This window comes from Notechis scutatus, chromosome 1 (genome assembly GCF_049901735.1).
Source record: "Notechis scutatus isolate UNSWTSFEM ecotype Mainland chromosome 1, rNotScu1.2, whole genome shotgun sequence".
Taxonomy (NCBI): domain Eukaryota; kingdom Metazoa; phylum Chordata; class Lepidosauria; order Squamata; family Elapidae; genus Notechis; species Notechis scutatus.
This window is the reverse complement of record NC_142009.1, coordinates 163,572,798-163,598,545: the sequence shown is the minus strand read 5'-3', so window position 1 is coordinate 163,598,545 and position 25,748 is coordinate 163,572,798. Positions and strand designations below refer to the sequence as shown.

At 39.7% G+C, this 25,748-nt stretch overlaps 1 protein-coding gene across 4 annotated transcripts in view; it reads left to right on the top strand.

Annotated features, from left to right (window-relative positions):
- Positions 1–25,748, top strand: part of HDAC4 (histone deacetylase 4) — a 200,868-nt gene that overhangs the window by 101,334 nt on the left and 73,786 nt on the right. For all 4 annotated transcript variants that reach the window (XM_087949352.1, XM_087949355.1, XM_087949354.1 and 1 more), the window contains 2 exons: positions 15,479–15,730; positions 19,905–20,091. In XM_087949352.1, coding sequence (XP_087805478.1) covers positions 15,479–15,730; positions 19,905–20,091 — 439 coding nt within the window. The remainder of the gene's footprint in view (positions 1–15,478; positions 15,731–19,904; positions 20,092–25,748) is intronic.

The following is a 25,748-nucleotide window of genomic DNA, read 5'->3' as shown; positions in this document are numbered from 1 at the left end:
AGCACATCAACTTTATAGCTTGCTTCAAACTGCTTTCAGTTTGTTCCTAGTAAAAGTACATTAATCTATGAAGTCAAGGATTGTCTTTCCTAGGAAATGAACAGAGGTAGCCTGGACAGCAGCCTCTTGAAATTGGCAATCACTTCCCATCTCCAACCCCTGTCCTTAATGAGGGGAAACAACAGTTTGAAGTCATTTTAGATTCACATAAACATAGAGGAAAAATGCAATACTTGATATCAGGGAAGGATCTCCCACCCGCCCGCCCCTCCCCCTGCGGAAACTGAATAAGTGCTAAACACATTTGAGCTCTAAAACTACCCTGAAAATCCCACGATAAATATCCAGATAAACCCCATTGAAACCTTTGTAAACTCTTAAGTATTTATCTTGATTTCTTTCTATTTCAGAAATGAGTCACTTTTTCAAGAGGGGCAGAATATTATATCTGCCATCACATTGCTTCAGCCCTTCTTAGCTTCGATAGCATTCTGCCATAAAAGGAGGTATAGGGAAGAGGGTATGATAGGATGACAGGAACCAGAGGTGCCAGATTTGAACAGATCCTGAAAAATCCAAGGACACAAGCATGAGAACGAAATGCAAATGCCCACCGAAGAGGCACCAAACTTTAAGACTGTTATCAAAACACTTAGCTTGAATACCATTGGACATTTACAAAGGGACCAAGCGGGGAGGGCCTGGGAGAAGGGAAAAGCACTGGGTTTATATGGGAATATTCAGATCTGGCTTTGTTTACCCTGTAACCACTTGGCTTTAGTAAAAGTATACTAAAGTATACTAAATGTCAGATCTGCTACAAATGTAGTCGAGGATCTTTCTTACTTAAATGCTTAAGTTGGAACAGGCCTGACAAAAGGACAATCAGACCTGTGCTCCTTTTTCATACCAACCATGTTGCAACTTATTCTCCCATCTCCTCTATTAGTTGCTATATCAATATTTGTCCAAGACTGTTCTTCACTTTTACTCTCTTTTCAGCCCATCTTTTAAGAATAACTAAGATATAACTAGCAACTTCAAGTTCCTCTTCCGTTAAAAATCTCACTTGTCCTTATTACTCATATGAACCCTCAGAGGCAAAACAAAGTGAATTACTCCTTGACTACTGATCCTACTGATTGAAACCTTGCTGTAGGAAGTGTTCCTAGGGGCTCCAAATTAATGCAATCCTGGTAGATGGCCTCTGCAAAGAATACAGAATCCTTCAAGGAAGGTTGTTTTACAGGAGCAGGCAGTGCATTTCTTTCTTCTCACTTATTACTTAGGTAATAGGATTATCTTTGGTATCTGCCTGTGGGGACAGGATAGCAATATGCCCAAAGAGCAACTTTTCCCTTTACGATACCAAGCAGCTTGATTGTCATCATTAATCCAAAGATTAAATATACCGTCTTCAACAGTTTTGCTGCTAGAATTGAATCTTTTAAATTCTCTACTTGGTTCACCCATTCTCATACCAAAGTTTGTGATTTTGAGATGGTCACTCTGTCAGGACTTCTTTGTCTAAAGTCATTTTTAGAAACAGAGATCTATGGTAGATTTATATAACCACTATTCTTAAATAAGTATACTGACAGAAGTTCATAATACCTTTCTGGTCTTCACTTCACAGGTTGATATTTAGATCACTTACCTCTTACTACTATAATTGGTATCAATTATTTCCATCCACTACTGTAACGAATATTCCGCTGTTCCCCAATTCTGAAAATATCATGAAATCTTTTGGACTTTCAAATCTTGTTTTTTACTATCCAGCAACCCAGCTCTGTCATATTTATTAGTCCTGTTTGCTAACGTATTATCCTAGCCAAAGTTGCACAACATTATTGGGATTTCACTGGGAGACAGTAGCAAAAGCTGTACTCACAGAATTTGTTCTGTAACATTTACTTCATAAAAAAATTGTGGCTTAGATAGATGCTAAACAACTGCTTGATTTTTTTTACAGTTCTGTTCTTTAAATTCCATTCAAATGGACACTTAGCGATCTTCCTGTATTTATTGATAAGGAAGGCAGGAAGCTGGACAATATGGGAAGAAAGGTCTATGAAATGATGGGAAACTACAGACCAATGATATGACCTGTGATATGATAGGAAACTACAGGCTGATAGGAAACTACAGACCAATGAGCCTGACATCAATACCTAGGAAGATCCTGGAAAAGATACTCAAGTAACAGATCTGTGAATATCTAGAAGTAAGCAAAATTATAACCAAAAGTGAACACGAGTGCCAAAAAGAGATCAGATCAAAACTGATTTCATTATTTGATAAAGTAACTGAATTTGGACTAGTGAATACTATGGAAGTAGTATATTTGGATTTCAGTAAAGTATTTGACAAAAGTCAATCACAAGCTATTTCTTAGTAAGCTAGAAAAGTGTGGAATAGACAGCACCACCAACAGATGGATTTGTAACTGGCTAACAAACTGCACTCAACATGTAGTCTTTAATGGAACTAGATCTACACATAGGAAAGTAAGCAGTGGGGTACCCTTCAGTACTCTTCAATATCTTCATAAACGATCTAGATGAGGGACTACAAGGGGAACCCATCAAATTTGCAGACACTAAGCTGGCAGGAATAGACAATACCCAGAAGGATAGGCTCAAGATCTAGAAAGATCTTGATAGACTAGAACACTGGGTCCTATATAACAAAATGAAATTCAATGGAAAGAAAAGTAAGGCACTCTATGTGTTCGGCAGAAGCCAAAAAAAAACCCAATGTAATCTTATACTGCATTAACACTGGGATAGAATCAAAATCATGTGAAGTATTAATATCACTTTATAAAGCCTTAGTAAGACCTCATTTGGAATACTGCATCCAGTTTTGGTCATCAAAACATCTCAAAAGATGTTGAGACTCTGGAAAGAGTTCGGAGTTCAGCAAAGATGAGTGGGGGCCTGGAGGCTAAAACATGAATAAAGGTTGCAGGAATTGGGTATGTCTAATCTAGTGAAAAGAATGGCCAGGAATTACATGTTAGGAGTGTTCCAATATTTGAGGGGCTGCCCCAAAGAAGAGGGGGTTAACCTATTTTCCAAAGCAAGGCAAGAAACAACAGATGGAAATTAATCAAGGACAAAAGTAACCAAGAACTAAGGAGAATTTTCCTGACAATGAAAACAAGTAACCAGTGGAACAGCTTGCCTTCAGAGGCTCCATCACTGGAAGCTTTTAAGAAGACACTGGACAGCCATTTGTTTGAAATGCTTCCTGCTTGAACAAAGGGTTGGACTAGAAGACCTCCAAGGTACCCTCCAACTCTGCTGTTCTGTTAAATATATTATTCTAGATTGTAAACAGTTACGCTTGTGTTGCTTTTTCTTTGTGAAAAGGTCACTTTCCCCCCTTCCCCAATTGCTTATGGATAAATGGCAGACAATGTGGCTCTGCAAGTTGGATGATGAAGCAGCATATTACCATAGTACAACATTCCTGGAATCCTTTACTGGCAGGATTTTGGAGGACATGACATCTATGATGCCTTCCAACTCATATATTTTGTGAATGTAGCGCAGATTGCAGTGCTAAGACTGGGACAGTGGCAATGGCACTTCAACACTCTGCAGGTCTTTGATCATTAGAATTAACTACAGAGACAATTTTTGAAATGCCAAACTTCTCCTTTTAGGGCATAGGTGTAATCAGTTATAAAAATTGTCAAAATAGTAGTCAGATTCCCTGAACAAGAAGATGAACAGGAGACTTGGGATCAACCATTGGCCTCCATCTACTTACAGACTAGTTCTTGATACCAATTTCCTTACCAAGAGCTGGTTCTTCCAATGCCCTGACAAATCATTTCATTTCTCCTCTTCTCAGGGCATGAAGAGATACTTCTTTTATTCTGCAACTCTGGCAGTCAGCCCTATAAGAAGTGCTCCAGCAGTCCAGTCATAAATGACTTCAGAACTCAAACAGTTCCTAATTTAATGGCTGCCTGGCCTGCATTTGGGAAGATTACTTTCAAGAGATGAATTCTCATAATTGCTTTATGTGATGCTATGCTCAATTCACACTTTATCATTTGAAGGAGGCCTTACTGGACATCAACTGCTTCTATCCTGTTTCAAGAGGTAAGTTCTGAAAAGAGGCAGTTAACTCTACATTGCTAGCTGACGTACATCACTATCATCTGAAGCTTCCAGTCAGAATCTACTAGATACCTTCACATCCATACAGTTGTTCTTTTTCAAAGCTGCCTCATCCTTAAGTTCCAGTTTCAGAATTATGTAAAAATTACCTCTGATAACATAAATCATTTAATTTTTTTGCATCAAATCAGAGGAACAAAATAAGCTGAACTTCTTATCACAAAGTTTAAAGAAATGGTTCAAAGATTGGGGGATCCTCCTAAGAAACATCCACTGGGCTAACAAACTGCCTAAGACCACTCATATGAACCATTCAGCGAGCAAGAACTGAAGAGTAGTGAACTGTCCTGACATTAGCAGAGTTGGATATAGAATAATAAACAGAGTTGGAAGGGATCTTGGAGGTCTTCTACTCCAGCCCCCTGCTTAATCAAGAGACTTATACCATTCCAGGCAAGTAGCAGTCCAGTTTCTTCTTAAAAGCCTCCAGTGATAAAGCACCCACAATTTCTAAAGGCAACTCTTTCACTTGTTACTTGTTGTCACTGTTAGGAAATTTCTCCTTAGTTCTACATTGCTACTGTCCTTGGTTATTAAAAAATCCATTGTTTCTTGTCTTGCATTTTGGTGCTTTGGAAAATGCATTTAACTCATTTTTCTTTGTGGAAGTCCCTCAAATATTGAAGCACTGCTATCATGTCACCTCAAATCCTTCTTTTCCCTAGACTAAACATACCCAATTCCTTCAACCATTCTTCATATGTTTTAGTCACCATCCCACTAATCATGTTTGTTGCTCTTTTCTTCACTCTTTCCAGAATCTCAACATCTTTTTTATATTGTGGTGACCAAAAATGGATGCAGTAGTCTTATGTGTGATCTTACTAAGGCTTTATAAACTAGTATTAATACTTCATGTGATCTTGATTCTATCCCTCTGTTATTGCAGACCAGAATTAAGCCCAGAATCTCTCTTGTTAAGTGAGGCATTAGTTTCAGTGAGTTTGTCTCATTTTATGACTTTTCTTGCCACAGTTAAGTAAATAACTGCAGTTGATAAATTAGTAACCCAGCTGTTAAGTTAATCTGGCTTCCCCATTGATTTTGCTTGTCAGAAGGTTGCAAAAGATGATCACTGACCTTGGGGATAGAGCAATGGTCAAAAATATGAGTGTCGCTAAGCACCTGAATTTTGATCACATCATTATGAGGTGCTGCAAAGTTTGTAACTGAAGAAAAGCCATTAGTCACATTTTTTCAGTGCTGTTTATACTTTGGTCACTAAACAAATTATTGTAAGTCAAGAACTACTCATATTAGTTTTTTTGGCTGTTGCTGCACACTGCTGGCTCCTATTTTAGTGATTGTTCATGAGATCCCTCTCATAGTTACTGCTATTGAGCCAGTTCAAATGAGTATAAAGATTTATTGCAAGCTTAGCTCTCTACAAGAATCTGGCCAAATGACCATTAAGGGAATGTGCAGGAGTTAAGAAAGGAATTCAAGGTGGGCTGGACTTAGATCTCTTGCAGGCACACAAGGACTCATGACATGTTTAACCTCTTCCTCGGGCTCAAACTGGTCATCTCCTATATCACCCATCCCTCCATATTGCCCCCGCTCCTCTTCCATGGGTTTTTCTATGCTGCTTTCCTCTTCCAGCATTGTGTCTTCAAAGTCTGAGTTTTCATAGGAACTTGTTCAAAGGAGTTCTCTCCTCTCCTCTGTTGGAGCTGGTGATCTATCTGGTGTTTGCTGTAACACAGAAAGAGGTTTCCTCTCCTTCCAGGAAATTGAAGGCCAGATGTGGCAGGCGAGTCTCCCTCTTCTCTCTGGAGAAATGCAGAGTCTGGTTAACTGCTTCCTTGACAAGTTCCTCAGGCAAAACTGGGTGGGGTGGTAGTAGCTTGGTCAGCCTTGGCTTGTCAGGCAAGTGCTCGTGGAACAGACAAACCAAATCATGGGCATTGTTCTTCTATGAGCAACCGGACACCAGGTAGCCCTTCCAATGAATCAAGTACTGGATGCCTTTGTCTCTTTTCCTAGAGTCTAAAATTTCTTCCACCTTGTATTCTACTTGGGATCTTCTTGTGCTGGGGGGAGGGGGGGCAAATGGCAAGTAATGCTCTGTTAAAGACTGGATGCACCTTCATTGAAGAGGGCAATTGTAGGTTGAAGGCCACAGGGTTGATTTGATGGAGAACTTCAGACAGGCCCACAAACTTAGCATCTAACTTCTTGGAAGGTCTTGAAGTGACTGATAACCTAGTAAAAAGCCAAACCTTGTCTCCTACTGCTATGGGTGGATCTGCTGTCTTTTTGTAAGCCTATTTCGCTTGATCAAGTTGCTGTTTTAACAGGTCTTGTACAGCATGTTGCTCTTGTAAGAAGCCAACCACCCCTGGAACCATGGAGTCCAGTGCAGGATGAACTGACAATATTTTAGGGATGTGTACATGGCTTGAAAGGTGTCATTGAAATCAATGAGTTCAGCAAGTTATTATAAGAAAATACTGTGAATGGCTGTAATGATGGCTAGTTGTCTTAGTTGTGTTGTACAGTAGCACCTCAGATACTGTTGGAGGAGCTGGTTTGTCTTTTCAGCCTCCCCATTTGTAGACGAATGATAGGCTGAGGAGAGGTTGACTTTGATGTTTAGTAACTCTGCTACCTCACTTCTCCCCACAAGGCACAGAGCTGGTCACATTACTCCAAGTCTTCAGGGTGGGATTAGGTGATGCTACTGTAGCCCTTCATGAGACATGAGATTGCCTCCTCACGAGTATTTTTTTTTTTAAACAAACTGTAGTTTGTTTGTTTGTTTGTTTTAACAAACTTTATTCAGTTTTTCACATTAAAAACAAAAATCTCTTTTTAGTGGACAACTTATTTCCGGGTCATCACCTTTACATACAAATATGATAGCAATTATACATTGATATATGCATACTTAATTCTATTATTACCTTTTCCATTCCAAATTTTCAGTAAGGAGAGAAACAAACACATTAATTCTAGCCTCTTTCATTAATCTCAATCGAAACATCTTTTTGTTTCATTTCAATTATTTCAAATATAATCCTTTAGTATTTGTTTTTAAACATAAAGATAAACAATATGTGTTTGCCTAATAATAATAATAATAAAGTTTAATTCTAAATTCTTTCATTAATCTCAATCTAAACATCTTTTTATTTCATTTCAATTATTTCAAATATAATCCTTAATATTTATTTTAAAAATAAAAATAATATATATTTGCCTAATAGTAGTAATAATGAAGTTACCAATGTCTCTCCTTGCTTTTAATAATCTATATTAAACTTATTAATTTAGCTGGTTCTTTAGTCTGTCATATTCCCTTTCCATTACACATTTTTTTAATGAATTCTAAATTAATACAAATTTTAACACACACACACACACACACAAAGAAAAAAGAACAAGTATAGGTTTTCCCTCTTTTACTATTTTGAGTGTGACACCTTAATGATTAGAATATACCTTTATTCCCTCATCTTAATTCCCGATAAACCATTAATCATTACATCTTTTCAATTGGATTCCACAGCATATTTCCCCCCCCTTTAATAAGAGTTATCAGTATCTATATTACCCTATTTTCTAAATATTTTTAATTGCAGAAATATTCTTATTACCCCTTGTCACCCTGCAGAATCCCCCTTTTAATTCATCAACCATTATCTCTGAAAAAACAATTTCTTTTCAACATTTTACTAGTTCTGTGTTTCTTTCTTTCACATGCCTGTTTCTTACTGCTTCTCCTCCCCCTCTTTTCCCCATATCTTTTCTCATTCCAGTTTATATCCCTCTCTCTCTTAATATCTTCCTTTCCCTTTTTCTGCTGAATCTTCCTGCCTTTCCTGACTTCACAGGTATTCCCTCTTTTAATTGCCTTCTTAAAACTCAACTTTTTAACCTTCCTTCTTTCCCCACTTCTTTGTAGCGTTCTTTGTGTTAATTGTCTATTTAAAATGTCTTCTCCTTGAGTCAATTCCTCCTCCTCTGAAAATCTTTCTTCTTGTTCTTCAATCGCCATTTCCATTTTTTCTAGCACAGAGCAAAGTGATTCGCCTCTTTCCTGTAGTAATTCTCTCATATTTTTAAGTTCCATTTTTAATTCCTGAAGAGATATCATCATTCTTATATTTTATGATCGTTAAAGTCCACAAAAAGAAAACACTTTTACTTTCCTTCTTTCTTCTTTCAGTTTTTTAAGGTTCTCAATTATTCCAGTCCAGGGTTTATACCAAAAACGTCAATCAGTCCCACAAACAATCTTTCCTTGCTTTTTCCTTTATTCTGGTTCTGCTTTCACTTTCTATAGTTCTTACTTTGTTTCAATATTTCTGTAATGTTATATCCACACCAGTTCATTCAAAAACAGGATGCTTTCCCTTTTATTTGAACCAAATTTTTATCAAAAGGTGACACTCTCCATTATAGAAAGTCTTCACCTTTTTCCCCTATTTTTTTATTTAAGGTTTTTCGAGCCTCAATATTCCAGCACAGTCCAGTCTCCAATTTGTAAACTTTGTTATTATTATTCTTTGACAATCTTAAGTCCAGCTTTAGTTTTATACTTGTTTATTCCCAAATTATTTTAGTCCAGTTTTATTAAATCTTTAATTCCAGCTTCTTCCTTTCCCGGTTCGAAGCCCCATTTAGCTGTCAAAAATATTTTTTTTTCTCTGTCCCTTTGTAATTTCGCCGCTCACTTTTTTTTTCTTAAAAATTCTATGTTACCTTAATCCCGGGGTACTTTTGTTTAGTTATATTGCCCAGTTGTCCCGGTTCAGATGTTATCCACCTCTTTCTTCCCTCCTGCACAAATCTTAGTCCAGCTGAGTCGTCCTCTTCGGGATGGCCATTTTAGACCACCGCTGCATTCGTCTTTGGGAGGAAAAAAAAACCAAGCCCGGGGGGGGGGGGAGATGCAGCTCCCCACAATCAGGCTTGCTTCTTCTTACTCCGCTGCCCCTCCAAGGCAGTTTCAGCCCCTAATCAAAATGACTGGGGCTCTCCGACGAAAGAGCATGAACGATAGCCGCAGAGAGTTGCAGTTGCGATCTACCATCCGTCAGCGAGGAGGCTCTGCCTCTCCTCACGAGTAGTCTTAACTGACCAGTGTTGTGCTCTTCTGCTCTACTTGTCCTTTGATCAAGAGGAGGTGTGGACTCCACCTCCTCCTCATTGCTAACAGGTGACAGCTGCTCCTGGTCCTCACCTGGAGCCCCTGGCCAAGTTGGGAGTCCATCTGGATGCCTATCATGAAAATATAGTAACCCAAGAAGTTTAGCTGTGGCAAATCAAAGACACATTTTTCTGGCTTGGCAAAATGTGGTTTTCTCTTAGTCTCCTGAGGACTGCGCACAAATGGTCCATATGCTGAGTCTCATTCTCAGAGTAGATTAAAATATCATCTAAATATAAAACAACAAGTGTATCAAATCTTGAAAAATCATAAATCTGGAAAATACAGCGGGAGTGTTGCACAGACCAAAAGACAACACCGTGTATTCAAATTTGCCATACCTGGTGTCAAAAATGGTTAATATTCATGGCCTTCTTTTATTTGAATAAGATTGTAAGCATTGCAGAGGTTTAGTCTTGTAAAAATGCTGGTTTTCTGTAGTTTACATCAGAGGTACCCAATCACTGGTCCATGAATTGGCACCAGTCCGTGGCATGCCAGAAACCGGGCCATGCAAAACAAGTAAAGCTCCATCCACAGGATTCAGACAGCACACAAAACCATGCCCCCTCCAGTCCACGGAAAAACCTCTCTCCATGGAACCGGTCCCTGGTGCCAAAATGGTTGGGGGCCTCTGGCCTATATAACTGGTCTGAAATTAACAGCAATTGATAATAGTCAGACCACTCATGTGAAGGGGATGTTTCTCACAATTATTATACCGACTGGGGTCTGGCTTCTTGGGTATGAAGAAGCTGGGAGCCAAGACAGGGGATTGGGAGGGTCTTATGAATCCCTTTCTCAAATTGGAATCCAAATACTGTTTCAAGGTTTCTAATTCTGTAATGTAGACATTTGGTATTGTCTCTTGGTGGGAATTTTGGCACCAGGGACCAGATTTATGGAACAGCTGCAGTCTCTGTGTGGAGAGAGGCTGCCTCCTCCCCAAAAACATCACGAAGACTGCTTATTTATTTGGCAGATTGGGAATCTTTCTGTGAACCCTTAAGGGGGGCTGGGGTGGGCTTTGGAGGGCTGATCTCAGTGTAAACGGCATTCAGGATTTTCAAAGGCAATAGTGTGATTCCTCAACTTCAAAGTGGGATTGTGGTGTTGTAATCAAGTGGTTCCCAGCACTATTGGGAGTTCAGCTATGAAGAGAGTTAACTCTTCAGAATCCTGATTTATTGTTAGACTCAAGCGTACTGTGGCATGAATACTGGGGCCTGGTTTTAAATTTCAGCCATCAATAGTTATCACTAGCAAGGGGGACTTCAAGGAAACTGTAGATATCTTAAGTTTCTGAACTGTGGCTAGCTTATGAAGTTAGAGGTTGAGCCAGAATCTATCAAACAGGGATAGTGATTTCCTCGTTTCTGGACCTCAGAAGCAGGTGGGAAAAAATGGAACTTTGATTGTGAGTTTTACTGATCAGATAGGTTTGTTGTTATCGAAATGGCTAGTTTATACTATTACATAAAAGTAAAAAGTTGATGTTAATGTCTTATCTTACTGCATCAAAGAGAGTCAGAAGTCAGTGCCTCTTTTTATTTTTTTCTCCCTTGCTTTCCCCCAATTTTCCCTTTTCCCTTCCCAAACTTCCCTACTATTTACTTTGTATTTCCTTTGTATGCTATATTCTAAACTAATACAAATTATTTTAAAAAAAGAGATAGTGGTTTCCTGACCACTAGTAAGTGTCAGTGGAATCAAATTTTATTAAAGTACGTGAAATGGAAGTAATTGGAGTAAATGGAGTTCCGTTCAGTGATTGCGTGACACACACCTTCCCATGAGCTCATGAAGGGAGGGTGTTTCTCGTTTGCCTGGCCTTGGGGCTTGTTCTCCAAGTGGTGATTAATGGAAACATTGCCAGGCTGTCTGTTGTCTTTTTGGGGAGGTTTAGTAGGACAATTCTTGATCATGGGGCTATATTCTCCACAATAGAAACACAGGGCTAGTTGTCTGCAACTTTGCTATTCTTCCATTCCCAGGGCTTGTCTGGAGCTGGAAGATGCATTGTTCAGCAGTTTCTATATAAATAGGATTCCTAAAATGCTCTCCAAATCTAGTGAAGAAATTTGGGTAACTATCCAAGATGGGGTCATTGATTTTGATGAGTGGAAGAGCCCAATTGGCAGCAGAGTCAGTTAAAAGTGTGAGGATGAAGGAGACCAGAGGTGGTATTCAGCAGGTTCTGACCAGTTCTGGAGAACCGATAACGGAAATTTTGAGTAGTTTGGAGAACCGGCAAATACCACCTCTGACTGGAGATTTTACAGAATATTTCCCCTGCCATGCCCACCAAGCCACGCCCACAGAACCGGTAGTAAAAAAAATTGAATCCCACCACTAAAGGAGACCCTTGATCTGTCTGTTGGAAACACTCCTGGTCTGGTGCTAATGAACACCACACTGTGCTAGGAATGTTCTCATCTTATTAGACTTAACAGTGAATCTCAGCAGTAGCCAGCAGGGAAACTTTGGAATGAGTGTGGCAGGAACTGGTACTTGTGCCTGGGCTGCTGGGGCCAATGGATGAGATTGCAAAGGAAATCCTTGTTAAGTCATGATCTGCATCATCTGTTGAAAACTGACTACAAGATATCTGATTTCATCTTCAGTGATGTCTTGGTGTCTGCTGAGCGAGTGGAAGTCTGGAGCTCTGTGATCAGAGATCATGATTAGAACATTCTGGAGTCCAGAAAATTTTTTGGTGAAGGCACTTGGCCAGATTAATGTCAAGCCCAGGGAAATCAGGAGATTCAGGCAGTTCAAATGAGTATAAATATTTAGTTAGTTCTAGATCTAGTTAGTTAGTTAATTAGTTAAACTTTGATTCTGACCAAGTGACCATTAAGAGAATGCGCGGGAGTTAAGAAAGGTATTCAAGCTGGGCTGGACTCTGATCTCTTATGGGTGCACAGGGACTCCTGAAGTATGACATGTTTGATCCCTCCCTCAGGCTCAGCATGGTCATCTCCTACAATTATGTTCTATTGTTGGTCTCTGCATTATATTGAATTCTAATGTCATGCCCCTGTCGGAATCTGATTCAGAGGAGGAGGCAGAGCAACTGACAGGAAGTGGGAGTGTGGCTCCATTGGCTGTGGAAGAAACTGGGGAAGGGCAAAGGCCAGCTGGGCAGAGCAGGGGAGAGGTAGAGCAAGGGAGAGGGAATTCGGAGGAAGACCAGGCCCACCCTCTCTTCATCCTAGGGCACGCAGGGAGGAACAGAGAAGGGAGCAATGTGAGTTGTGTGGCTTATGGGGGAGGAAAGGGCCCTGATTTTCTTCATTAGCTGCAGCTGGGAATACAGTGTTTAAAAAGGGAAGCTGCACACAGCAAAGTTATTGGGAGCAAATAATGAATTATCTGGTATCGTCGAGGCTTATCTGGATTCCTGGCGTCTTCCCAACTGTGTGTGTTTTGCTGTCCTTTCAAGTCTGCAATTCCTTCTCCTGCCCTGTCAAGTTAATTACTGCAACGTGGTTTGTGTGGATTTTTATTTACAGTTTGTATGTACTATGTTTTCGGACTGAATTTTCTCCACTTAAAGACTGTTCCTGGGAGAGTTTTTCTGCAGCCGAAGGTAATCTGGACATTGAGGGCAAAGTTGGAGGTATTAAAGGGACGTTTCTTGCTTATTTGACTGTTGCCTTTGTGCCATGCCCCGGGTCATCACATCTAATAAAACACGGTCACTCTCCTCCAAAGTTCCAGCAACTTCAACCCTCTCTTTCATTTCTTCTCTGTTAGTAAGAATTAGGTCCACTATAGCTGTCCCTCTAGTTTCCTCGTCTGCTTTTTGGATGACAAAGTTGTCAGCTAGGTTGGTCAAGAACCTGTTCAATCTTTTTTTATATATATATAATTTTTTATTTTTTAATATAATAATTCCATCTTCAATTAAGCAGTGTGTCATCCGGGTACAAATATCTTTGTAAAATGGTAATCAAAATTTACAACAATATTCATTACATTAGCATTAATTCTACAATATTAAAATTATAATATTCAACATAGTAATCATAATATTTGCTTCTCTTTCTTAACATATCTTCTTTATTCCACTAATCTTTTTCTTTTGTTTCCCTGTTTCTAACTTCCTTTTTTGTTATCTAACCATTGATAAAATAAGTCCCATGTCATTAATATTCAGTTTATTCATTTCTGCACATTCTAATATTTTCCTAATCACATTCTCATCTGTGGGGATCTCTTCATTTTTCCAATTTTGTGAAAATGCAATTCTAGCTGTAGTTAATATATGAATAATTAAATACACATTTCCCTTACTATATTTTGGGGGTTAAGTCCCCAACAAGAATATTTCTGGCTTTAAATCAATATGCTGCTTTATCATTTTTTCCAGTCACATATGTATTTTTGTCCAATATGTTTTTTGCTTTTGAGCATGTCCACCATATATGATAATACGACCCAGATATCTGGTGGCTCTTCCAGCATTTAGCCAACTTATCTTTAAACATCTTTGCCAACCTCACTGGTACAAAATGCCATCTATAAAACATCTTATACAAATTTTCTTTGTATGCAGTTGACATTGTTAATATATAGTTCCTGTCCCACAGTTTCTGTCATTTATCTAACTCAATTGTATAGCCAAAGTTTTTTTTTCCATGCTATCATTATCACTTGTACACCTTCCAATTTAATGCCTAATAAGTAGCTGTATGTTTTCTTTATCAATCTTCTTCTGCCCCTGTTAATATCTTGTCTAATAATAATAATATCTTGTCTAATAATATCTTGTTCTGTTAGTTCTTTATAGAAACCATATAGTTTAACATCTTTCTCATATTTAGAATGTATCTACACTTGTGAGTACCATGTCATATCAATAACTTGATTGCTCAGTTCTTGTTTAGTTTTGAGTTCCCCCTTTTCATTCAAAATATCTTTGTACCTAACAATATTTTCCATGTTAATAACATTTGGGTGAACCAGTGCTTCCATTGTTGAAAGCCAAACTGGTATCCTCAAGTAATGTTGTTGTCTAACTTTCTCCCACACTAACAATAATACATTCCTAATGTAAGGTTTTTGAAAGTAACCATGTATTTTATTTTTCCCATACCACAAGAAGGCATTGCTTCACCCCCCAACCTGACCCACTGAGTCATCACATGAAGATTTAGCAAGCTGTCTCCTTTCCAGCCTCTCAGCTGCATATGCCCCTCTGCAGCTTTGTTTTGGCCTGCACAGGCCTCGACTGGCACTTTGCAAGCCAAAATGGAGCTTCAGAGTGGTGAGCCCACCCTTCCAATGCTCCATTTTGGCCAGCAAAGTGCTGGGTGAAACCTGTGCAAGCCTAAACAGAGCTCCATTTTGACCAGCAAACTACAGGGCAAGGACAGCGTAGGCTTAAACAAAGCTCCATTTTGGCTGGCAAAGTGTCAGGCGAGGCCTGTGCTGGCCAAAACAGAGCATCGGCCTCTGAATCTCTATTTTGTCCTGCAAAGTGCAGAGCGAGGCCTGTGTAGGCCTAAGTAGAATGATGGAGGGGTGGCCCCATTGCTCTGCCACTCTATTTTGACCGGCAAAGTGCAGGACAAATGTTGCAGAGCCTCTGGTTACTCATTGTGGTGCTGCAAGATTTATAGTTTCAGGACTTGTTTGTAAATATTAGGGGGTGCTTATTGCGTAACTTTGAATATTCGCTAAGGGAATGCTCGTAACCCAGGGATTTCCTGTATTTAGACTTGGTTTGAGTTTTGTTCTGAGGGCTACTAAAAATATTTTGAAACTTAAAATGATCATCAAGTTTTTGTTATGATCAAAAATGAAAAACATTTTAGATTATAATAACTAAAGTGTTTTTATATTTAGCATTTACTTTTACTATGCCTTTGTTAACTTGGCTTTATTTCATAAATACAGCCTCATTGTTAATCTAATACAAAATTTTTATATTAGCCATGCTTCTGTCTTTAAAAATAACCTATCATGTATAGGACTTAGACATTTTCAACTTCCAAATTAATTCAAGTGAACCATAAAATTTAAATTGTTGTATTTTTTTAAAAAAGGGATTTCATTCATTCATAGTTTTTCATAATCTTTTCAATGGAGCTATGTTCTGACTCTCTTGAGTTTCATTCAGATGTTGCCAAAATCAAATGAAGCTTCCCGTCAGCATGAAAGCCACCCAGAAGAGACTGAAGAAGAATTAAGAGAACATCAGACATTTGTGGAAGACCAATACATTGACAGCACAGCAAATCAAAAGGAAATTCAAGGATTGACCCAAATGGTCCGTGTGAAGCAAGAACCTGCTGAAAGTGACGAAGATGGAGAACAACAAGAATTGGAACCAGGACAAAGGCAAGCAGAGCAGGAATTGCTCTTCAGACAGGTAGAATACACTAAATAACAGCATTTATTAGTTAGTGTATAGTTTCCAGAGGCTTGTATACCGTGTTTCTCACATAATAAGGCCGGGCCTTATTTTTTTTTGACCCCCGAAAAACCGGCTAGGCCGTCTTTTCGGGGGTGACTTAATTTTCCCCCCTTGCATCCTCGGGTGGGCGGGCGGCGACAGCTTGGATGTTCGGGAGACCTTCGCCACCGTTAATTTCCCTTCTCCCTTGCTGCCGTGGCGTTACAGCAACGCCTGCGGCGTTTAGGCGCAGCCACGTGCAGCCAGTCAGGGCTCCTCCCTGCAACCGGAGCCCTGAGGAGACACTCGGCTTCAGGCGCTCCTGTGGCCGCCTTCCCTTTGCCTTCGATGGTAAAGTGAATTATTTTAAAAACCTCCGCTCATCCCATCAGGGCCGTGCGAGCTGAGCAGAGCCGGGAAAGCAAGCCGCGGGTGTTTCCTGGTTCTGCCCAGCCCGTACGGCTCTGCCGCTGCCCTGGCGGGAAGGCGGCCACAGGAGCGCCTGAAGCCAAGTATACCAACAACAAAAGGCAAATCCTCAAGGTGGGCTGGAGGGAGGTGGCTACGTGCCCCCGGGCTGCTTCAATGCAAGGTCCTGACTTGCAGCATCCTGCCGTTGCCGCCGCGTCCTTTCGCCGCCGCCTCCCTCTCCGACTGCGAAACTCGTGTGCTTCGCCAAACGCTCCGAGCGAGGCGAGCTCTTTCATACATAGAGAGAGGGAAAGACGCCGGCGTGCTCCGAGAGGCTGGCTCTTTTCTCTAGCCGAGGCTGACAGGAAGTGCCTCCAGGGCCGTGGCAGGCAAGCCGCGGGTGTTTCCTGGTTCTGCCCAGCGCGCACGGCTCTGCCACGGCCCTGGCGGGATGAGCGGAGGGCCCGGCGGGGAGGCACTCATTGCCTTGGTGACATTTCGGGTGCCTCCGCCGCCTCCTCGCCCATCGCAGGTGGCGGTGGCGGCGGCAAGCGGCGGCGCTTCGCTGAGGGAAAAAGAAGACAGCGCAGCCACCTTGCTTGCTTTCCCACCTGCCCGCCCCAGATGGCCTCAGGAGCGGCGGCAGTGGCAGCAGGCGCGCACACTCCTGCCGGCGAAGGGAGGAGAGGCGAGGAAAGAGAAGGGAGTGCGGCAGCAGCGGCTGTCACAGTATCGTCTCATAGCGGGGCAAGGCTGGCAAGCTGAGGTGGCCGCACCAGAGAGCGTCACTGCCGACCCCGTCGTGAGGATAAAGGAGCGGGATAGAGATTCAGTCAGATGTCAGCCTCGGCTAGAGAAAAGAGCCAGCCTCTCGGAGCACGCCGGCGTCTTTCCCTCTCTCTCTATGTATGAAAGAGCTCGCCTCGCTCGGAGCGTTTGGCGAAGCACACGAGTTTCGCAGTCGGAGAGGGAGGCGGCGGCGAAAAGGACGCGGCGGCAACGGCAGGATGCTGCAAGTCAGGACCTTGCATTGAAGCAGCCCGGGGGGCACGTAGCCACCTCCCTCCAGCCCACCTTGAGGATTTGCCTTTTGTTGTTGGTATACTTGGCTTCAGGTGCTCCTGTGGCCGCCTTCCCGCCAGGGCCGCGGCAGAGCCGTACGGGCTGGGCAGAACCAGGAAACACCCGCGGCTTGCTTTCCCGGCTCTGCTCAGCTCGCACGGCCCTGATGGGATGAGCGGAGGTTTTTAAAATAATTCACTTTACCATCGAAGGCAAAGGGAAGGCGGCCACAGGAGCGCCTGAAGCCAAGTGTCTCCTCAGGGCTCCGGTTGCAGGGAGGAGCCCTGACTGGCTGCACGTGGCTGCGCCAAACGCCGCGGCGTTGCTGTAACGCTACGGCAGCAAGGGAGAAGGGAAATTAACGGTGGCGGAAGGTCTCCCGATATGAAGTGCTCCACCAACGCAGGCAGCACCATATCCGGGCATGCAACAAAGTACTTCCTAACGGCAAGCCCCCCCCCGCCATTCCCCCCATTTCGCATGTTTAATATGGGCCTTAATTTGGGGGGAGGGGCTTAATTTGATTTTATGCCAATAAATCATGCTGGGGCTTCCTATTGGTGGAGGCCGTATTGTTGGAGAAACACGGTATTTATTATTCAGTCATTCTATATAGAAAAAAAAACACCTGGGTTGACATAACACCATAAGTCAGAATGTGATTCTTCCATTCTGACATTGAATTTTGTGCAAACCCAATCTAGTTGCTTTTATAACTTATAGAACAGAAGTCTCAAATTCCTGAGTATCAAGTGACTTAACTATGGAACATAATTACATAAAAAAAATTAATGCCAAGAATTAGGATTCAGGAATACAGAATCCTTAGAACAATGATAGGACTAATGCAAGGTTATGCCAATTCTTGATGATTTCAGCTCAGAAGAGATGTATTTAATTTGCTGCTTCTATTAGAGATGTGAGAATGTTGATCACATTTGGCTACCATTCAAGTGTTTCATTTTCTCTTCTTCATTGTCTTTGTTATGTCTGAAGTAGAAGTTTGATTTCTCTTCCAAAAGTTGTCCCTTTATAGAGAAGTATAGCAGTTTATTTTTCATTGCAAAATGCAATAATATAAATTGCAATTTGTTCTTTTTCATAATGTGCATTATATTCAAAACCATTCTTAATGTATATTAAGGCAGTGACTTATTGTACTTGTACTGTTCATCCTTTGAAATAGTTAACATGGATTTTTTTTCTGAAGAGATTAAGACTGAGTAAATTTTAAGGGGAAAAAAGATGTGTGTGAATTATTAATAATTCCATTTCAATTGAGATAAAACTTTGTCATGATATAAAGAACTTTATACATTATTACATTTAGCACTACAGAATTACTCTGAATCTCTTCAGTGTCAAATTTGTGTCACAAGAAAAAATGTCCAAATAATTGGACTACAGTGAAGCTAGTGTTTGAATTACAACCATTCATTTAATGACCATTCAAAGTTAGAACGGCATTGAAAAAAAGTGATTTATGACAGTTTTACACACTTAACAACTGTTGCAGCATCCCTATAGTCGTGTGATCAAAATTCAGACACTTGGCAGCTGGCATTTATTTGTGATGTGGTCCTTGGGGTCATGTGGTCACCCTTTGCAACCTTCTGACAAGCCAAGTCAATGGGGAAGTCAGATTCACCTAACAACCGTGTTACTAATGTAACAACGGCAGTGATTAACGTAACAACTGTGGCACTGTGACAAGATAGATCGTAAAATGGAGCAAAACACACTTAACAACTGTCTTGCTTAGTACCAGAAATTTTGGGCTCAATTGAGATTGTAAGTGGAGGGCTACCTTTATTTTCTTCAACCCAATATACCGCAGTGGATTCATTTTAATTTTTTTCCATTTTCCGTATCTAATTATATATCTAGAACTCTTCCGGTCTTTCACCCATTTTTCCTTTCCATTTTTTCCCTTTCTTTTGCTTTCTTTGTTACCCTAAAGATGGTTAAAATATTGCTAATTCATTCCAGTTATGGTCCAGTAATTATTTAAAGGTGATTCTTGGGTCAGTTGTTTTATTTCTTCAGCTGGATATTTCATAGTTTAAAAGTCAATGGTGTAGCCAATTTTTAGAAAAGTTGAGGATGAATATCTCTTAACTCCAATTTCAAGTTCTTGCAGATGTTTTATTACTCAAACTAGGTAACATCAACATGATACACATGTTGATGTTACCTAGTTTGGGTAATGAAATGTCTGCAAGAAAACAAGCAAATTCAGAAAGCACCAACGATCCATCATTTCAATCCTGAGCTACAAATATTCTCCTTTATTATAACTTAAATGTTTTTATTATTTAAATCATGTTCAATTTTCAGAGAATGCCTGGACAAATCACTGCACTTTTCTTGGTGAGGTTTTTCAGAAGTGGTTTGCCATTGCCTCCTTCCTAGGGCTGGAAGAAAGTCACTGGTTCAAGATTGGTTGATCTCACTGTCTCCTGGTTTCTAGCCTGATGCCTTAACTATATACCAAACTGGCTCTCTCAAAACACTATTCAAGGGCTTTAAAATATATACTAATGTATATGTATATAGGTATATTAGCTAAGAAAGCAAATACCTAGTAGACTATTATAAAGTAATTGTTAACAAACAAAAAATAAGAGATTTGTAAAACAAGCCTTCAAACAATGACACATTTTATGTTCCTTTATAGCAAACTCTTTTACTGGAACAGCAGCGCATTCATCAGCTCAGAAACTACCAGGCATCCATGGAAGCTGCTGGCATTCCAGTATCCTTTAGTGGACATCGGCCACTTTCTCGAGCTCAATCATCACCTGCTTCTGCCAATTTTCCATTATCCACACAGGAGACACCGTGTAAGCCACAGTTCACAACAGGTAATACATGAAAAAAAAATCTCTTAGAATAAGAGAGCAGCCCAGCTCTCTTACATAATTTTGCTGGAGTTCCCTGGGGGAGGAAGATCACAAATGCTGCAGATGCTTTGCTAAGTATTCTAGCAAAACTTCATAAATACATTGATCCGGAAGTGGGTTTGCCTTGCTGTAAGTTTGAATTGTGTGGTGATTGGACGTTTTTTGGTAAATGTCCATTGATTGATAGTGGAATGTCGTACTTTTGTTTCAATTAGTACTTGTAGGGGCAGAATAAATTTTCATGAGACCAAAATTGTTATAAGTAGTTTCGTCGCTGCTCACATCCTGACAGAATGTGAGGTGCCTGATAAGGATCAGCTGAGGGGAAAAAGAAGGGGCAACAGAAACGAAATCCTCTAAGTCTGTATACCTGGAACTATTGAGTCATTTGGAGAATGATAATATAAGGAAAAATCAAAAGTATTTTGGCCAAAAATATAAAATGAAGGGTCAAGTATAAAAACCTATGTTCAAAAAATACATTCAAATAATTGTTTTTTATTTCATGAGTTGAAGCTAGCTTTTGAAAACTGTATAGGAATTACTTTTGTTTCTTCTTCCGAGTATTTTCCTGCAAGTGCAGGGTCTACTTTTTGGGGATCAAGTCAGTATTGATCCATTGGTGGACACAGGAATTGACAACCATCTTGTCATGGGTTGAGAAAGATCCAAAATCATCCAGCCAGCAATCAAGTGGAATTAGAATTCAGTCTTAACCATTAAACCAAACTGGCTCTCCCTGTCTAGGAATCATGTTTAGAGCATTTAAGACAGGATCCCCAGTCAGTAGTTTGGTTTTTGAAATCATTTTCAGCAATTACAAGTTGCCTTTGACATAAAAAAATGTTTGCTAAACAAGGTTCAAATTAACAGCGGCCTCCGAAAAAGTCAGTTATGACCTGAATTAGACTTTACTACTATCCCCGCACTCTAATGGTCACATGATTGCAATTTAGGCACTTGGCAGTCGACCCACATTTATGACCAGTTGCACCGTCACATTGTCATATGATCACAATTTGCAATGTTTCTGCCAAACAACAGCAAAGCCTACCCTCTATTAAACTAGATTTGCCCTTAGAACTGTGTGAGTCAGCTGATGACTGCAGTAAAAATGGTCATAAAATTGAGTCCTGTAATTTACAACTGCAACAACTTACAACAGAAATCTATTCATGATGGTGGTCAAAGGTCAAGGATTATTTTTAGTTAAAAAGTTTAGTTTATGTGAATATTTGTATTACTTGCAAAATCCAGAGTATCAGTGTAAATTTCTCTATCCTGCTATATTATGTTTGTTTTTATAAACATTTGCACACTTCCTATTGCATATGTGTTGGGCAGTTTATAAGAATATAGTAAAATGTATATGCACACCTTCAGCATCACTTCCCAAGAAGAGCACATAAAGAAAGTTGATTGAAATTTGCTGAAGGTTACTGTTCCATAAGATCCTAAAGTTCATCACCAAAATTTTGAATTGGACCTGAAAAATCAATAACCAATGCTAAGTCTTTTACCACCAGTTAGCAGATGTACTGCACCAGCTGCAGCTTCTGTGTCATTTTCAAAGGCAGCCCCACATAGTATATTGCTGTGTCTTTAACAATGATATGATGAGTTATTGTCCTCATGGCCTCCTGGTCCAAAAAGCATGTAGTTGGCATATCAGCCAAAACTGGTTTGGAGCTGTGAATCCAAAATAAATTCTAACAAACTAACTAATTAAAACATTTATTCCATAATCAATATTCTTATCTCAACAAATAACTGCAACATCAGCAGTTTTACCAATATCCAGATGATAAAAGTGCATTTCTCTTGCAAAATGTTAGCTAACTATTAGCTGGGCTTGAATAGGAATAAAGTCCTGATAAAGTACAATCATGTGAAAAAGAGTTCTATAGTTTTACGTATATTTTTATATAATAAAAATAAAAATAATCTGTTCCTTAGCAGTTTTAAAAGTATGCAAACCTTAGATGTGTTGATGTTCAATCAATACATGACATATTACACTGTTACCATTTATTTACAAAAACAAAGCCAAAATGGAGAAGCCATGTGTGAAAAATTAAGTACACCTTATGATTCAGTAGCTTGCAGAGCTATCTATAGCAGCAATAACTTGAAGTAATCATTTTCTGTATGACTGTATGTCTCTTACATCGTTGTGGAGGAATTCTTCTTTACAACATTACTTCAGTTCATTTGTTTACTCACAACATTCTTGAGGTCCTGCCACAGCGTTTCAATTGAATTGAGATCTGGACTGTGACTGGGCCATTGCAACACCTTGGTTCTTTTCTTTTCTTTTCTTTTTTAATAAAAATTTTATTTGGGTTTTCACAAAACATAATACAAGTAAAATTTCTTTTTTTGAGAATAGCATGGTCCCAGGTTATCACTTCTCCATACAGATACAAATTCAATTTCATATTCATCTTTGTGTTCTTTTCCATATCTTATTACTATTTTAACATTTTCTCAATAATTTTTCCCTTCCCTTAGTTATCTCAATCTTACTTTTAATTATCACATTCCTTCCTAAATTCAATTACATATATCTTTTTCTAAGTTTCAATATCTTCCTAGTCATTATATTTATACTTGTGTCTGTCCTGTTTCAATTTCATATTTTCTTTTCTCATTAAACAAATTTTTTCCCCTGTAGTTACTAATTGGAGTATGACACCTTTGTATCTTTTAATTTTTATCCATTCAATTCTTATTTAGACTTCAATTTATGCCTTTACAATTATAACATTCAATATAACACATAACTTCCAGTCGAATTCTGCTTGGTACATTCTTAAAATACGCACTAAGTTCTTAAAGAGAAAATATATATATAACAATAATAAAATACTTATTCTATTCCAATTCAGCTTTATCATTAATGTTAGTTATAATCTTTGACATCTTTAACATTTCTTTTCAATAGGGTATCATACTTCTAGGAACACTTGTATTTCCATAATTTTTTCGTGTTTCTTTCATATTCCTCTTCACTTAATTTTTTATAACACATTGATAATAATTAAAATGTTCCGCTCCTTTCCTAATTTCATTCTGTCATTCCCTTTATTTGATTTATTTATTAAACATTCCATTCCATTACAATGAGTATTATATCTATCATTTTAATCACACTTGTTTCATATTTTCAAAGTTCATTTCTATTTCTAATATAATAATACTATCTTATGTACCCTTGCAGAATCCCCCTTTCAATTAAGTTTTCACCCATCATCTCTGTCTTCTAAATAGGCTTATACCCTTAATCCTTGTACATTTTCCCTGCTTCTCTTATGTCCTGTTTCTGTCCTTTATAATTTCTTTTCCTTTCCCTCTCCCCCCTCTTCTTCTCCTTTCCCTTTTTGACCCCTTCTCTCTATAATTCTGATTGTCTCTTCTGTAAATCCTCTCTTCTGTTTCTTCCTAATGTTATAATTACTTTTCAAAGTATTCTTTTTTGGGGTTGTTTTTTCAAATCTTAATTTTTTCACTCTCTTTCCCCCCTTTCCTTTCTTTTCCCCACATAGAAATACTTGGTCATTGAAGATGGCTTCTTCTTTGTCCCGCCCTTCTTGTTCTATAGGCATTTCTTGTTGTTTCTCATAGTTCAGGATCTCCATTTCTAAAAATTGAAATACGAAGCCAAAAGGAGCTCTTCCTTCTTGTGCATTTTCTTTCTGTTTTCTAAGTTCCATTCTCAATTCTTCCAAGAGTGATACCATTTTAAAAAACTTATAAACCACCTGATTAATTTTAGTCCTTTAGATCCAATAGCCAAAAATCCAAAAATCACCAAGTAATCCAAATAATTTCTTCTTGCTTCTTTTTTCCACTTGCTCTTCCTGAGGTTCTCTTGTTACAAAGTTTCAGTTAAAATGTATCTTTTAGGAATCTTGTTAAAGTTTCACTGTTAATTCCTTTCACTTCCAGGTGGTCTCCTCCATTTTTCCAGATCCCACCCTTTTGTTTTTTTCCTTTGAATCCAGAAATCTTTATTATCCCTTTGACATTTTATTTTCAGCTTAAATACCTGTTAATGTCAAAGTGGATTTTTGCCGATTTCTTGCTTAAATCTCTTAGTTGTCAATATAGGGAAGAAAAGAAAAAAACCCAAATCCTTTCCCTTCCTTCTCTCATTCGCCGCTTCAAAGTTTTCTTTGGGAACAATGTTGTTCTTTATAATTCAAATTCCAGGGTACCTTATATTGTTGCTTTTTCAGTTCGACCCGGTCAGCCAAAACTTTCTCTTCTTATCTTCCTCCTGCACATTCTTTTCCGGTCGAGTTCTTCTTTCAGGTGGCCATTTCTGACCACCGCTGCAACCGCCTTCGGGAAAGGGAGTAATGGCCAGCTGGGGAGGAGAGATGCGACTCTCCTCGACCCTGCTGGCAGTCTCCACCCTCTTCACCACCTTTACGGGGTGGCTTAGCCCCGAAACAGCCAGCTCGGGGCGCTCCAGCAGCGAGCACAAATCGAAACTGTGCACGATCGCAGATTTCGGTCTGTTGCCAAAGAAGCTCCACCTTGGTTCTTTTCTTTTTTAGCTATCCTGTTATAGCTTTGCTGGTGTACTTGTGATCATTGTCCTGTTGTATGATCCAGTGTCAGCCAAGTTTTAGCTGTTGGACAGATGGCCTCACATTTGATTCTAGAATACTTTGGTGTACAGTTTATGATCGACTCAATGACTGCAAGACATCCAAAGTATGGCTGCAAAATAAGCCCAAATCATCCTTTCTGAACCACCATGTTTGACATTTGGTATGAGATGCTTGTGCAGATATGCTGTGTTTGGTTTTCACCAAAACATGGCACCATGCATTATGGCCAGTCATCTCCATTTTGATCTTGTCTGTCCAAAGGACAGTGTTCCAGAAGTTTTGTGATTTGTTCAGATGTAACTTTGCAAACCTGAGCCATGTTGTCATGGGTTTTTTTTAGAGAGAAGAGGCTTTTTCCTGACAACCCTTCCAAACAAACTATACTTGTTAATCTTTTTGTAATTGTTCTGTCATGACCTTTAACATTTAACAAGCTAACTGAGGCCTATGGTGTCTGAGATGTAACTCTTGGATTTTTTGCAGCTTTTCTGAGCATTGCACAGTCTGACCTTGGAGAGAAATTGCTGGGACGAGTGGGATGTCCAGTCCTGGGAATATTGAATGTTTCCACTTGTGAATAGTCTTCCTCATTGCAGAAGGATCCATTTTAAATTATTGGGAAATGGTCTTATAATGGAATAACAAACCTGGAAGAGACCTTGGAGATCTTCCATTCCAACCCCATGGTCAAAAGGGGACTCTATATCAGGGGTGTCAAACTCAAAGCCCATGGGCCAGATTCAGCCCACAATTTGGTTAGATCTGGCCCACGGAACTGCCCTAGAAACAGTGAAGGAATGGCCTGTGGTGCTTCAGCCTGGCCCATGCCAACCAGGCATTGATCTACAACCTGGTGGTGGCCATCCAGCCAGAAAGCAATCAGCCTTAGATCTATGGTGGTGCCTTGGAACCAGCAAGGGGCTTCCCCCATCCCATCTTGGCACACGGACAGGAGGCGGTGAGTGCATGTGGGGCAAGCATCCTTGAGGACCATCTTCT